This window comes from Oncorhynchus mykiss, chromosome 11 (genome assembly GCF_013265735.2).
Source record: "Oncorhynchus mykiss isolate Arlee chromosome 11, USDA_OmykA_1.1, whole genome shotgun sequence".
Taxonomy (NCBI): domain Eukaryota; kingdom Metazoa; phylum Chordata; class Actinopteri; order Salmoniformes; family Salmonidae; genus Oncorhynchus; species Oncorhynchus mykiss.
In genome coordinates, this window is record NC_048575.1 from 47,419,641 (window position 1) to 47,435,347 (window position 15,707).

Below are 15,707 nucleotides of genomic sequence, written 5' to 3' on the forward strand. Positions count from 1 at the left end.
TCCACACACAGACAGAGGGGATAAAAGGTGGAGGAAAGCACTTCACAGGCCTCTGTCAGCTTGTGATAAGAGATAGAAGCCCCTCTGAGTGAAGAGAGAATCAGACAGGACGAAATGCTGATGGAAAACTGGGACCAGCTTTGAAGAGAGGGAGGGAGGGAGGGAGGGAGGGAGGGAGGGAGGGAGGGAGGGAGGGAGGGAGGGAGGGAGGGAGGGAGGGAGGGAGGGAGGGAGGGAGGGAGGGAGGGAGGGAGGGAAAAAAGGAGAGTGCGAGAAAGAGAAGCTGTGCGAGAAAGGAGGGGAGAGATACAGAGGGTGTGTGACAAAGAGAGCGAGAGAGTGAAAAAGCAGGTAGGGAGATGATGACTTATTGAAGCAAGAGGGAGACCGACAAAGACAGAACAAAAAATGAAAAAGACAACCAAAAAACGTGGGGGCTGGGTCTGGGGGACCTGCACCCTAACAACAGCAACACACACCTCTCCCTAACCGGTCAGTAATATCTCAAACATACGGGGGCTAACATTTTCTCCACCCTTCCAATTGGTTACACAGTCTCCCTGCTCACTAGCCTGTCACATCCCCTTTTCTGTAGGCCAACCTGCCACGGTGCTGCCACACACACACCTCCAACCATCTATCATAATAGTACAATAGACTTTGTAGCTTCTACGCACAACAAAGACATACACTGAGAATACAAAACATTAAGAACGCCTGCTCTTTCCATGACATAAACTGACCAGGTGAGTGCTATGATCTCTTTACATTTATTACATTTTAACAGACGCCCTTATCCAGAGCGATTTACAGGCTCAATTAGGGTTTAAGTGCCTTGCTCAAGGGCACATCAACAGATTTTTCCAGTTGGCTCTGGGATTCAAACCAGCGACCTTTCAGTCATCGGCCCAACACTCTTAACCGCTAGGCTACCTGCCGCCCTTATTGATGTCACTTTGTTAAATTCACTTCAAATCAGTGTAGATGAAAGGGAGGAGACAGAGTAAAGAAAGATTTTTAAGCCTCGAGACAATTGAAACATGGATTGTGTATGTGTGCCATTCAGAGGGTGACTGGGCTAGATACAAAATGTAAGTGCCTTTGGGGTATGGGGGTATGGTAGTAGGTGCCAGGCACACCGGTTTGAGTGTCAAGAACCGCTGGGTTTTTCCACACTTCAACAGTTTCCCCCTGTGTATCAAGAATGGTCCCTCACCCAAAGGACATCCAGCCAACTTGACAACTATAGGAAAGCATTGGACTCAATATGGGCCAGCATCCCTGTGGAACGCTTTCGTCACCTTGTAGAGTCCCCGACAAATCGACGCTGTTCTGAGGGCAAAGGGGGTGTTCCTAATGTTTTGAATACTCAGTGAACGTAACCCACCACCAAAATCTAACCATCGTTTGACTTTCTCTAGAATCAAAATGTAAGCAGCACGTCTGACTCAGCATGGAGAGGGCACTCTGACATCATCACAAGCGACCTTGTGAAGTCAACTCCCCTACACTTAACCCCTGGGCTAAGCTCTTCCTTTGAGCCACCTCTACAAAAACACTCATGAATATGGATACAGCACATGAATACGCTAATCAGACCAAGCGCTTTAATACAAATGTCGAGAAGTGCCCCCGAGGCATTGATTACACTCTGGCCGCCGAGTTACTGCGTGCGTTTGTCCAAGTCAATGTGTATTCTTTGCACCAGTCTTCTTCTGGGAACAAATTGGTGTTTTGATCGTGGGTATAAGTGTGTATACTTAATGTGCATGTCTACTGTGTGTGTGAGATGCACCATGCGGATGCCGTTCTCGAAGGCCTGCCTTGCCAGCGAGGCGGGGCCGTCCACGGTCTTGCCGTCGTCATCAGGACCCCAACTGGCGCTGTAGATGTCAATGTGCTGCGGCTGCAGACTCAGAGACTTGGCCTCCACCATGTCTGTCACATCACCGTCCAGCATCCGCACCCCTGACACACACACACACAAAATGAAAAAACAGTACATTTGGCGCACACAGTTTAGATCACACACTCAACCACAGATACATAGCGTAAACCCAATGCTCACCCCCTATCCGTGCGTTGTAGGCAATTCCCACGGTGCAATGGGAGTTGTTAGCAGATGCAGCAACTTCTCCAGCACAGCGTGTTCCATGCCTGGAGAGAGAGCAGGGACACTTTACTTTACGCACATAAACACAGAAACACATTTCCACACTCCCACAAGCGCACATTTATAAAACTCACACAAATATGTAAACAGATATACTGAGGAACGCACAAACAGTCGGGATAGCATCGGACACCCTGCACGTTCCCGGTAAAAGGCGCATGGCTGGAGAACTAAGTGGAGTTAGACTTCGTTCAAACTACGGCCTGGAGGAACAGGCCTACTCATGGCCAGTAGCAGGGGCTGAGTCTTGTCCAGAAGGGCATGCAATGGAAAGCGTATTATAGTCCGTTTTCTTCAGTTTGGTGCGTAACGAACATGGCCCTGCTGTCAGAGGCAGCAGCAGCTGCACTGGGTTACATACAGCCCTCAAATATTTTCACAATGTGAACGAGACAAATGTTTTGCATGTCCCCGAGCCCTCAACAAACAAGGGTAACATTCCGCCACAGGCTGTAAGTGACAATCGGCCAGGGTCAGTGACCAGAGCAAACAAACAAGAGTGTCTTTTAGGAGGAGGAAGAGGCAAACTCTCTCGGCACGACCAGCCCTCATGCCGAGAACATCTGGACCGAGCGGCCCAGAGTCGCCACTGACTGCTGTCATGGCAACCCCAGCATCTAACCCGTGGCAGGCAGACGCACACTCCCTCGCTAGCTTATGGTTTCCACTGTACTGTATTCCATCACCTGGCGAGAACCTCCCTCCGCAACACAGCTCTTCCCCTATAGCAGACAAATAGTAGGGAACATTCAAATCCTTTAGCTCCGTTTGACATCCCACGGCTCCATGTTCTGCCTGTTGCCTGCGTCTCCTCTGCGTACGTGTGTGGAGTGTGTGCTCGTGTCGTCTGCTCTCAGCCCATCTCTGTTCCATGCCTGCTCCGCATCACTCTGAACCACACCGTCTGTAGGATGACTAAAGTTCAATGTGAATAACACACTGACTGGGTCAATCCTGAAGGTGATTCCTTGGTTCAGCCCACAGAAGTGGACTTCTACATTATAGCAGAAATTCTATCACATGGAAATGTTCAAACTCAGCAGCGGATACGTTCCTCACACAGGAAATAAGCGGAAAGAACAGCTTGTTCTCCTCTGGAAAAAAAAAATACACACACACAAAGGTAACACACCACACAGCGGATGCAAGTTTAGTGTCCGTTTACTTTGAACATCTGTGAAACTGCTGGTTTAAAAGAAAGGGATGGTAGGGTGGACTGTAACCAATCCATTCTGGTCTCTTTGGTTGGTCTGGATCAGAAGTGGCGAGTCCTCGTTCTTCAAATCAGTACCATGTCATAAAATAAAGCTGGGGCAAATTGGAACTCCTACCACCACAATAGTGTCCTCGCAAACGTATCGGAGAGGGACGTCTGGAGTGCATCAGCAGTTAGTGGGGAGCTTTCATAAAACCTCTTACAAAATGGTGTTCCCCTCCATGTTCCCCTGTATGTTCGTATGATATCGGAGACTGGATATTGGGACAGTGCAAAGATACAGAATCTGTCTGAAAAGCGTGTAGTGTGTAAGCTTTAGGTAGCAGGTACACACTAACGGCTGTGTTCCAGTATCCCCTTGAGCAGCATACTGCCTAGAATAAAGCAATGAGTTGGGCCCTGCATTCTAAGCGGTATGCTAGTATGGACATTGGAACGTACCCATTATTGTGACAGACTTCTCAACAAACCCCAGTCAGAGGGGGACAGAGAGAGCGAGGGAGTGAGCCATTGCAGGCCCTGATCTGTCTAGAAAGCAGTGGGCTATTAAACCTCCTGTCTCTTTAAGAAAACAATCTACAACAGAGCACTGAGGGTTTGCCAAGGCATTTTGGCTAGAGGGTCCAAAAACACTCTGACAGCCAAACTGGCGCAGGACACAGGGCTCCCAGGCAGAGGAGAGTTCTCCACACACACCATAAACACACCACTACAGAACTATACAGATAGTGAGCGCACACACACACACACAGTGGAGAGCGATGCTGTGACACGGTATCTTACTTGTTCTCGTTGCTGGCATCGTAACGGGGCATGGGGTCCATGTCATTCCCGTTGACATCATAACTGGCCTGATTGTCCTGGAAACAGAGGAAATACCTTCACCATCATGGTGTTCTTATGGCCGAGCAGCAGAAATCAGCCAATGGCTGAATATGCAAAACGCACACACCCCATTCCAACCCCCCCCCCCCCCCCCCCCCCCATTCCAAAACCCCCACCCCATTCCAAATCCCATTCCAAAACCCCCCCACACACCCCATTCCAAAACCCCCACCCCATTACAACCCCCCCACACACACACACCCCCCCATTCCAAAATCCCCCCACACCCCATTCCAAAACCCCCACCCCATTCCAAACCCCATTCCAAAACCCCCCCACACACTCCATTCCAAAACCCCCACCCCATTCCAAACCCCCCCCACACACACACCCCCCATTACAAAATCCCCCCACACACACCATTCCAAAACCCCCATCCCATTCCAAACCCCATTCCAAAACCCCCACGCACACACCCCCCATTCCAAAACCCCCCCACACACCCCATTCCAAAACCCCCCCACACACACCCCCCATTCCAAAACCCCCACCCCATTCCAAAACCCCCACACACACACCCCATTCCAAAACCCCCACCCCATTCTAACACCCCCACACACACACCCCATTCCAAAACCCCCCCACACACATACACTGAGTGTAAAAACATTAGGAACACCTTCACTACAAGGTGTCGAAAGCATTCCACAGGGATGCTTCCCACAGTCAAGTTGAATGGATGTCCTTTGGGTGGTGGACCATTCTTGAAACACACTGGGAAATGTTGAGCGTGAAAACGCCAGCTGCATTGCAGTTAACACGTCTTCTGAATGGCACACACACAATCCATGACTCAATTGTCTCGAGGCTTAAAAATGATTCTTTAACAGGTCTCCTCCCTTTTGTCTACACTGATTTGTATTTAACAGTTGAAATCAATAACGGATCATAGCTGTCACCTGGAATCACCTGGTCTATGTCTGGGAAAGAGCAGGCGCTCCTAATGTTCTGTACACTCGCTGTACATGCACCCACAAACATACAGTACACACTCACGTAGTTCTGAATGAGGTCGGGGTGGTTCCTCTCTATGCCGTCATCCAGGATGGTGACCACCACGTCTTTCCCGGTGTAGCCCCTCTTCCACGCCCCCACTATGTTCATGTCTGACTGGCAGTTATGGATGTCATCGTTACAGTGCTGGAACGCACACACACACACACACACACACACACGTCACTGGAATAGTGCTGAAACAAAACTAGCAACCCACTTATGTGGTCATTATAATTCTAGAACAAAGAGCCACATCTGTGTTGTGGCAACAGTGTGTCTCCGTGCTGTTGTGCTGCTTGTTGCTAATTGGCTATCTGCCAAACATTTAACATTTTACTAGATAGATTTACCAACGTCTAACTTTTCTCCTCGCTCTACTTTTTTCATTCAACCCGGAAAGCTTTATCTGGACGTGGTTCGTCAGGACCTCCACCAGTCGAAGCTAAGTAGTAACATTAACATGATGCCTTCCAATTGCAGTTGCTGTACTCATAATCTACCGGTCAAAGGATCGCCTTACGGTGAGGATAGCCGTGTTGCAAGCACAGCTTCAGATGCAATCGTTGAGCAAGGGTCATTTCAGTGTAGGGAAGGATGAAACCGTGTCTGTGCCACCAGTAAGTACAGATAGTACAAATCCCCTCGCACGGTCCCCGCAGCCGGACAATTTTCTCACGGTTTCTGGAAGGAAATGCTGCCGGTATTCTCAACCGGTGTCGCTCATTCAGCCGACAGAATCTTTCAACCGGCCTCTCCTCCATCTGTTATGGGGTCTGAGCTGTCGAAGCATTCCACTATTAGCTCTGACAAATTGAAAACCCTAGTCATTGGCGACTCCATTACCCACAATATTAGACTAAAAAAGAATCATCTCTCGACGTAAAGGCAAATCTGAATATGGTGCTGCCTAAGGATAAAACTGGCGAGTATAGAGAGTATAGGGACATTGTTATCCATGTCAGCACCAACGATGTTAGGATGAAACAGTCAGAGTTCACCAAGCGCAACATAGCTTCAGCGTGTAAATTAGCTAGAAAGATGTGTCGGCACCAAGTAATTGTCTTTGGCTTCCTCCCAGTTAAGGGGGAGTGATGAGCTCTACAGCAGAGTCTCACAACTGGAATGCTGAGGAGTGACGGACTCCATCCTAGCTGGAGGCGTGCTCTTATCTATGACAATCTAGACAAGGCTCTAACTCCTCTAGCTCCACAATGAGATAGCCAGCCTGCCAGGTTAGTGGAGTCTGCCACTAGCACAGTCAACTCAGCTATCCCCATTGAGACAGTGTCTGTGCCTCAATCTAGGTTGAGCAAAACAAAACATGGCAGTGTTCGCCTTAGCAATCTCTCTGGAATAAAGACCTCCTCCATTCCCGCCATCATTGAAAGAGATTGCGATATCTCACATCTTAAAATAGGGTTACTTAATGTTAGATCCCTCACTTCCAAGGCAGTTATAGTCAATTAACTAATTTGTAATCTTGATGTGATTGGCATGACTGAAACATGGCTCAAGAGTGACGAATTTACTGTGTTAAATGAAGTCTCTCCTCCTGGTTACACTAGTGACCATATCCCCGGCAAATCTCGCAACGGCGGAGGAGTTGCTAACATTTACGACAGCAAATTTCAACTTAAACAAAACATATTACTGCGTTTTTGTCTTTTGAGCTTTGAGTCATGAAATCTATGCAGCCAACTCAATCACTTCTTATAGATACTGTTTACAGGCCTCCTGGGCCATACACAGCGTTCCTCAATGAGTTCCCTGAATTCCTATCGGACCTTGTAGTCATGCCAGATAATTTTCACATTTTTGGTGACCATAACATTCACATGGAAAAGTCCACAGACCCACTCTCAAAGGCTTTCGGAGCCATCATCAACTCAGTGGGGTTTGTCCAACATGTCTCCGGACCTATTCATTGCCATAGTCATACCCTGGATCAAAAGACGTGCTATAAAATTCTCGGACAACCCAGAGATTCCCTTCCAGACTCCATCTACCCAAGGACGTTGGGGTAGACAAATCGGTTAACCACCTAACTGCATAATACCGTAGATGCAGTTGCACCCCTAAAAACAAAAAACATTTGTCACAAGAAACTAGCTCCCTGGTACACAGAAAATACCCAAGCCCTGAAGCAAGCTTCCAGAAAATTGGAACGGAAATGACGCTCCACCAAACAGGAAGTCTTCCAACTAGCTTGGAAAGACAGGACCGTGCAGTATCGAAGAGCCCTCACTGCTGCTCCATCATCCTATTTTTCCAACCTAATTGAGGAGAATAAGAACAATCCAACATTTATTTTTGATACTGTCCACATCTAACTAAAAAGCAGCATTAGACAGAGGATGGCATTCACTTCAGCAGTAATACATTCATGAACCTCTTCAATGAAAAGTTTATGATCGTTAAAAAGCTAATTACGGACTCCTCTTTGAATCTGCGTATTTCTCCAAAGCTCAGTGGTCCTGAGTCTGCACAGAACTGCCAGGACCTAGGATCAATGGAGACAAGTTATTTCATCCTGTATCTCTTGACACATACATGAAAACAGTCATGGCCTCTAAACTCTCAAGCTGCATACTGGACCCTATTCCAACTAAAGTAATGAAGGAGCTATAACATTCACTTACAATCCTGTGCTTGGCACTCCTGTGTTGAACATAATAAATGTCTACCTATCCACCGGATGTGTACCAAACTCACTGGAAGTAAAAAGCCACACCTTGACCTGAAAAAAAACTTTTAAAAAAACGAAATAATTTTTTTTTTAAATTATGTATGCGAAATGCTTCTGTCTGGTTTTAGACCCCATCATAGCACAGACTGCACACGTGAAGGTGGTAAATTACCTTTTAAATGGCGTCAGACCAAGGCTCTGCATCTGTCCTCATGCTCCTAGGCCTTAGTGGCACCATCGACCACCATATTATTTTGCCGAAATTAGAAACCCCAATTGGACTACACGGACAAGTTCTTGCCTGGTTTAGATCTTATCTGTCAGAAAGATATTGGTTTGTCTCTGTGGATGTTTTGTCCTCTGACAAATCAATTGTAAGTTTTGGCGTTCCTCTAGGTTCTGTTTTAGGACCACCATTGTTTTCACTATATATATTCTACCTCTTGGTGATGTCATTCGGAAACATAATGTCAACTTTCACTGCTATGCAGATGATACACATGTACATTTCGATGGAACATGGTGAAGCCCCAAAATTGCCTACCCTGGAAGCCTGTGTTTCAGACATAAGGAAGTGGATGGCGGCAAATGTTTTACTTTAAACTCAGACAAAACAAAGATGCTAATTATAGGTCCCAAAAAACAAAGAGAACTGCTGTTGAATCTGACAATCTTGATGGTTGTACAGTCGTCTCAAATAAAACTGAAGGACCTTGGCGTTACTCTGGACCCTGATTTCTCTTCGTAACCTTGCAAAAATCAGCAACCTTTTGTCCAAAAATGATGCATTTAAGCTAATCCATGCCCTTTTCACTTCTAGATTAGACTACTGCAATGGTCTACTCTCCAGCTAAAGCACTAAATAAACTTCAGTTAGTGCTAAACACGGCTGCTAGAATCCTGACTAGAACCAAACAATTTGATCATATTACTCCAGTGCTAGCCTCCCTACACTGGCTTCCTGTTAAGAGTAGGGCTGATTTCTAGGTTTGACTGCTAACCTACAAAGCACTACATGGGCTTGCTCCTACCCATCGCTCCGATTTGGTCCTGCCATACATACCTACACATACGCTATGTTCACAAGACGCAGGCCTCCTTATTGTCCCTAGAATTTCTACGCAAACAGCTGGAGGCAGGACTTTCTCCTATAGAGCTCATTTTTTATGGAATGGTGTGCCTATCCAAGTGAGAGATAAATGTAGAGTCTTTACTGAAGACTTGTCTCTCAGTAGGTCCTATGATTGAGTGTAGCCTGGCCCAGGGATGCAAAGGTGAACGGCAAGGCACTGGAGCAACGAATCGCCCTTGCCTTCTCTGCCTGTCCGGCTCCCCTCTTTCCACTGGGATTCTCTGCCTCTAACCCTATTAAGGGGCTGTCACTGACTTAATAGTGCTCTTCCATTCCGTCCCTAGGAAGGGTGCGTCACTTGAGTGGGTTGAGTCACAGACATGATCTTCCTGTCCAGTTTTGTGATTCCTCGGGCTCGTGCGGCGGAGGAGACCTACACAGCCTCGTCTCAGGGTAGTAAGTTGATGATATTCCTCTAGTGCTGTGGGGGCTGTGCTTTGGCAAAGTGGATGGGGTTATTTCCTGCCTGATTGGTCCTGTCTGGGGGTATCATCTATAGTCTATGTGCCGGGGGGCTAGGGTCAGTCTGTCTTATCTGGTTAACTTCTGAGGTACTGACCTGTTGCACCCTCTACAAACACTGATTATTATTTGACCCTGCTGGTCATCTATGAACGTTTTAACATCTTGAAGAACAATCTGGCTTCAAATGGCCATGTGCTCTTATAATCTCCACCCGGCACAGCCAGAAGAGGACTGGCCACCCCTCAGAGCCTGGTTGCCCTCTAGGTTTCTGCATTGCTTGCCGTTTGAGGTTTTAGACTGAGTTTCTGTATGGCACTTTGTGACCCCTGCTGATGTAAACAGGGCCTTATAAATACATTTGATTGGTTGGTTGATTGATTGATTCCATAGACATAGGCCCTGTTCGAATCCTTTGAAAATGCAACTTTCCCTCCTCCGTTCTTTAAAGTAGTTATTGATCTGACATTTTTTGGACTGGTGAAAGCTATGAACTGGAATTCTTGCTTTAACTTGTCCAATCATGCTAGATCAGTTATTAGTCCAAGGAGGAGAGGAAGGAATGGAAGCGTTTGAACCGTTTTTAAATAGGTCCAGAGATGGATGGAGAAAGTCAGTTGTAGACTAAAGTCCAGGTGAACAAACGTCAACAGACGTGAACATGGACAAAAGTCTAGTAAATCTGATACCTAAACAGGAAACACTCATGACTGACTATAACCGATTATGAAACTGGACAGATAAGTGGAAGCTCTAAAGTCAAAGTACTGGCATTATCTTTGCCAAGTTAACCATTGACAGAACCCAGAAGAAGAGAAAAAGACCAGAGTGTTGACCAACTGCACAAAACGTAAGGGAGCCATGATTTGTACGTGGATGTGACTAGCAGCCACGAGTGAGTGAAGTATTTGTCTGTGTAGAGCTGCATAGCTTGTGCAGTCCTAGACGGAGTCATCTCACACTGCTGTACGCATTTAAATCCTCTCGGTGTCATTAGAAAAGGTGTGAGAAGATGTCTAGACATTAGCCACGCTACACCCTTAGCCGCACTACACCCAAGATTCACTCTCACACACAGCCTGTGGAGCCTCCATTAAGTGGGTCAGGGTGGTGGTGAGTCCAGTGACCCTTGACCCTGAGTCCTGGGGTTTGGCCTGATCTGCATACTCACGATGTACCACATACTGTTCCACTTGGCGTCGTTGAAGAAGATGGACTGGGCGGGGCTAGTCTGGGCGGGGCTGGAGAGAGGGCGAGGGGCCGCCTTGTAATCCCTCTTGATCCGCCTCTTCACCACCTGCTGCTGAATCCACTCCACCTAAAGCAGAGGGCATACCATTGGAAAGTGAGTGAAAACAATATCAAACAACAAATCACTGAACAGGAACACTAAGGGATTACGGGCAAGCATGTTTTGAGTTGACAATGGGAGATGGAGGAATATGTGTGGAGAAATACATGAACAAAGTAAAACACTGGCAGACAGACAAGTGCGCACACACGCACACATCACAGGTCACATCAAATCTCTCAAATCTAGTGGATTTATTTCACAGAATTCCTTGGCTCATCTCAGAAGTTTGGGAGCATTTGGTAGGATTTTTTTTTCTATTTCTAGAAGAAAATGGACAATGGACAAGGAAATCTCAAACCTGGCCAGATTAGAGCCCTATACTTGATATGTAGCTACATAACTGACTGCTGCATCTCACCTTTGCACAAGGGAAGTGAAGTAGACACTCATATCAGAGGGAAATATCTGTCAGTCTCTCCAGAGAGCGGAGGGGAAAAGCAAAATAAAAATGGAGAAAAGCGAGCGATGGGGTAGACCAACAAAAACACAGGCAGAAAGGGGGGGGACACCTAGGATGTAGTTGTGAAGTCTAAAAAGGATAGAAGAAAAAAAATATACAAGTGTAACAGTGATGGCGGGGCGATCAGACTGGTGCGAAGACAGCAGGCACAAGTCTCTGCTCATTTTACTCTGTCATTAACATCAGGTTCAAAGTAACTGTTTCCACACCTCACTGAGCTCAGAACAGCAGAGCCATCAGTGTGTGTGTGTGTCTGTCTCTCCGTCTGCCTGCCTACGTCCGTGTGTTCGTGCATGAACAGTGGTAAGCCTTATGCAACGGTCCTCAGACAGTCACCTGGACAGGAGGTCTGACCCCAGCAGACAGTCATCCATTAGCTCCGCCACTGACTTGAGAGTGCACTAAGAGGGAGAGGAACCGGATCTGAACTCTCCCTCTTCCTTCAGATGGTGAACTGGACTGGGGGCTTTTGAAATACGACTGCTTCTGCTTTGCCCCTTAAGGGTTTGCAGGTGGCTCTCTCTATCGCAGTCTCTGCCTCTCTCACTGACTGGGTCAGTAACCAAGGGCAACCAGGATCCAAAAGGGCCAGCCGTACAGCAGGAGTGCCAGTTGAAGTCAGAGGTTTGTAATGCATACTTCCTTCGTTTCTCGTTTCCTTGAAGGGATCACTGATCTGACATGAACGTATAGGTAGAAGTGATGAGGTCCTTGCCTATCCAAATCTGTTATAAATCAGTGATTACTTTGAGGAAGTCTCGTATTTCTCAGTTGTTAGAGCATGGCGCGTGCAATGCCAGGGTTGTGGGTTCGAAAATGCATCCACTCACTACTGTAAGTCGCTTTGGATAAGAGCGTCTGCTAAATAAAAGCAGATATTATATATATTTTTTTCAATGGGGTAAAAGGTCCCCAGGGTGAGGTCACACTCAAGGACCTCTTCTCCAAGCCACGGAGACATGCGTGCCAACAGGTAGACCACGCACACACACACACACACACACAAACAAACAAGGCGTGCCTGCTACACCCATCGGACTCTCACACAAACACAGAGATGACTGGCATTACACAACTAAGCAGAACAATGTGATTAGTTAAATAACCGACTACACAGACTGAGTCCAGAGCACCCGTGATAGAGTCCTGCCCAAAATGAGACTGGCATCAGAATGATAGGACACTGATCCCTGAACAGACAGACTCCCAGCTCAGACTGCAGGGCCAGCTGACATCATTTACACATCTCCTTCCTGTCAACCCCTCACACAGAAGAGAAACCAGAGGAAGAAGACAGGCAAAGAGAACACTGCTCTCTCTCTCTCCCCCTCTGTGACGCCTGTCAATGCCAAACTGCCTCCTGCCCCGAGGGGAGTATTGTGGAATATGTTCAAAACGGCCAATGTTTCAAGCGAGTATAATACATCTCACGTTGAAGACAACTATGCTCAGTGGCGCTATGGTTGGTCGACTTTTGTGTAGCTCGGTGTGCTGAGCTACAATTGTGCCCTGGACTGTACGCATCATCAGGGCAAGACCAACGCCGGTGTTCTGAGACTCGTCAATAATGCAGGCGGGTGTCGATGACCCGTCTGGGGGGCCCACGAACACTGAGGCGGCGACGGTGACAGGCTTACCTTGGGCTCCATCGAGATGAAGCTGTGGCCACCGCGACTGGACAGCGTCGACCTTTTGATGGTCCTGCTGTGAAAGAAGTGATAGTGGTCCTTCAGGTCGCCAATCTGCCGAGGAAAACACAAGCCATCAGTCTACAGTAAACACACTGGTTGCATCCGAACTGGTGTGAATTAGGTTGGAATTTCAGATGCGTTCACGGGTTATGTACCAAAAAGACATCAGGAGGTGGCATCATGAATGTAAATGAGACAGAAATATCAAACATTTATTTATTTGTCCCTTAAGTCAAAAACGGCAACCGAGTTTGACGGGAAACACAAACCTCCTAAACAAGACAGACAGAGACAAAGTCTGTGTTTTTACTGATCATTTTGTTTAGGAATTATTAAGTGATTAAAAACGCGTCACTCTGTTACCAAATCCAAAAATCTGTAACAGGATGACTGCAATTGAATTGGCCACAATGTGAAATCATAGTCAGTAGAGAACAGTAAAGTATTGTTAAATACAGCACAGTAGAGTTTAGTACAGTAGAGTACAGTATGATGTAATATACTCTACCGGACTGGGCTGTCCAAACATGTGAAACATAGACGTCTACAATTGGTACAGATTTGGTCCGGTCTGGACCAAACAAATTTGGTCTTGCTTGGGGGCGGAGCTTGATAGAATATAGCCAACTGCAATGGAGGATGTTTTGTGTACCTCTTCAGACACATCACCATGAAGAGAATGACATTCATATGCATTTCTGTTTAATGCAGATCAAGGACCCATGATGCAATTCTGTTACCAGGTGTTGATCCACTTCGCTTACTGTAGTTCAATACCCCAAAATAGATTTTTCAAACTCAAGGTATCATCGCTGACACCCCATTCTTTCAGCAGACATCTTTGAAACGTAATTTTGTAGTAGATATTTAACAAAGTTTTTCAGAAAACGTGTTCACAAAATACTGAGGGAGATTTTTACTGTCATTCTGTTTCCGAACTTGACATCGGCACTGTTCCTAATGTAAATGTGTTTTAGTAAAATGCTCTGTGGCAATTGTTAAAAGTAGACTTCTGCATATACACAGAATATACCAAACATTAAGAACACCTTCCTAATATTGAGTTATACCAACACTTTTGCCCTCAGAACAGCCTCAAATCGTCAGGGCATGGACTCTACAAGGTGTTGAAAGCATTCCACAGGGATGCTGGCCGATATTGAGTCCAATGCTTCCCACAGTTGAGTCAAGTTGGCTGGATGTCCTTTGGGTGGTGGACCACTCGATACACACAGCAGCGTTGCAGTTCTTTACACAAACCGATGCGCCTGGCACCTACTACCATACCCTGTACAAAGGCACTTCAATATTTTGTCTTGCCCAAAACACTCAATGGCACACAAATACAACCCATGTCTCAAATGGCTCAAGGTTTAAAAATCCTTCTTTAACATGTCTCCTCCCATTCATCTACACTGATTGAAGTCATCATCAAGGGATCATAGCTTTCACCTGGATTCACCTGGTCAGCCCATGTCATGGAAAGAGTAGTGTAGTTGTATGGTTTGTTAAACAATCATTTTAGCTTGGCATACATTTGAAAGTGAAAACAAAAAAAAAGGTAACTTTTACAAAGTGTTACAGTGGAATTTCTCATAGACCCAGAGGTCAGGCTTTGACCGCGTCACTGTCAGAACGTGGAAGACACAAGGCAACAGCAGGTAGCATACAGTGCATCCGGAAAGTAGTCAGACCGCTTGACTTTCCCCACATTGTTACATTAAAGCCTTATTCTAAAATTGATTCAATTGTTTATTCTTCCCCTCATCGACCTACACACAATATCCCAGAATGACAAAGCAAAAACTGTTTAGCATTTTTTTGTCAAATTCATCAAATAAAAATACCTGTACCCATTGCAATTCTCGTAAATGAGAGGGGGGAGGGGTAAATTGCCACTATATAACTAGGGAGAAAGGGTGGCGGGGGTTTGAGAGCTGGATGACCCTACTGGTCTACAATACTCCTTTTCAACCTGTCAGAATACATAGTATGGCTTTCATCGTGGATAGAGCACGCGCTGACGCTGACCAGCTGGTAAGTGTCTTCACTGACATTTTCAACCTATCCCTGACCCAGTCTGTAATATCATTATATTTCAAGCAGACCAGCATAGTCCCTGTGCCCAAGAACGCCAAGGCGACCTGTATAAATGACTATCGCCCCGTAGCACATATGTAACCATGAAATGCTTTGAAAGGCTGGTCATGGCTCACAACAACAGCATCATCCCAGACACCCTGGACCCACCCCGATTCGCATACGACCCCTCAGGGGTGCTTGCTTAGTCCTCTCCTGTACTCCCTGTCCACCCACGACTGCACGGCCGTGCACGACTCCAACAGCCTCGTTAAGTTCGCAGATGACACAACGGTGGTAGGCCTGATCACTGATGACACAGCCTATAGGGAGGTCAGAGACCTGGTAGAGTGGTGCCAGGACAACAACCTCTCCCTCAACGTCAGCAAGACAAAGGAGCTGATGGTGGACTACAGGAAACGGAGAGCAGAGCACGCCCCCATTCACATGGACGGGGCTATAGCGGAGCGGGTTGAGAGCTTCCAGTTCCTCAGTGTTCCACGTCACTAAGGATCTATCATGGTCTGAAACACACCAACAGAGTGGTGAAGGCACAGCAACACCTCTTCCCCC

The 15,707-nt window shown here is 46.7% G+C and overlaps 1 protein-coding gene across 2 annotated transcripts in view; it reads right to left on the minus strand.

The window, feature by feature from the left end:
- The window catches only part of LOC110535788 (proprotein convertase subtilisin/kexin type 5), a 42,045-nt gene that overhangs the window by 23,761 nt on the left and 2,577 nt on the right, over window positions 1–15,707 (minus strand). For both annotated transcript variants that reach the window (XM_036935602.1, XM_036935601.1), the window contains exons 2-7: window positions 13,002–13,106; window positions 10,722–10,868; window positions 5,271–5,414; window positions 4,173–4,249; window positions 2,069–2,157; window positions 1,796–1,968 (exon numbers count right to left, since the gene is read on the minus strand). In XM_036935602.1, coding sequence (XP_036791497.1) covers window positions 1,796–1,968; window positions 2,069–2,157; window positions 4,173–4,249; window positions 5,271–5,414; window positions 10,722–10,868; window positions 13,002–13,106 — 735 coding nt within the window. The remainder of the gene's footprint in view (window positions 1–1,795; window positions 1,969–2,068; window positions 2,158–4,172; window positions 4,250–5,270; window positions 5,415–10,721; window positions 10,869–13,001; window positions 13,107–15,707) is intronic.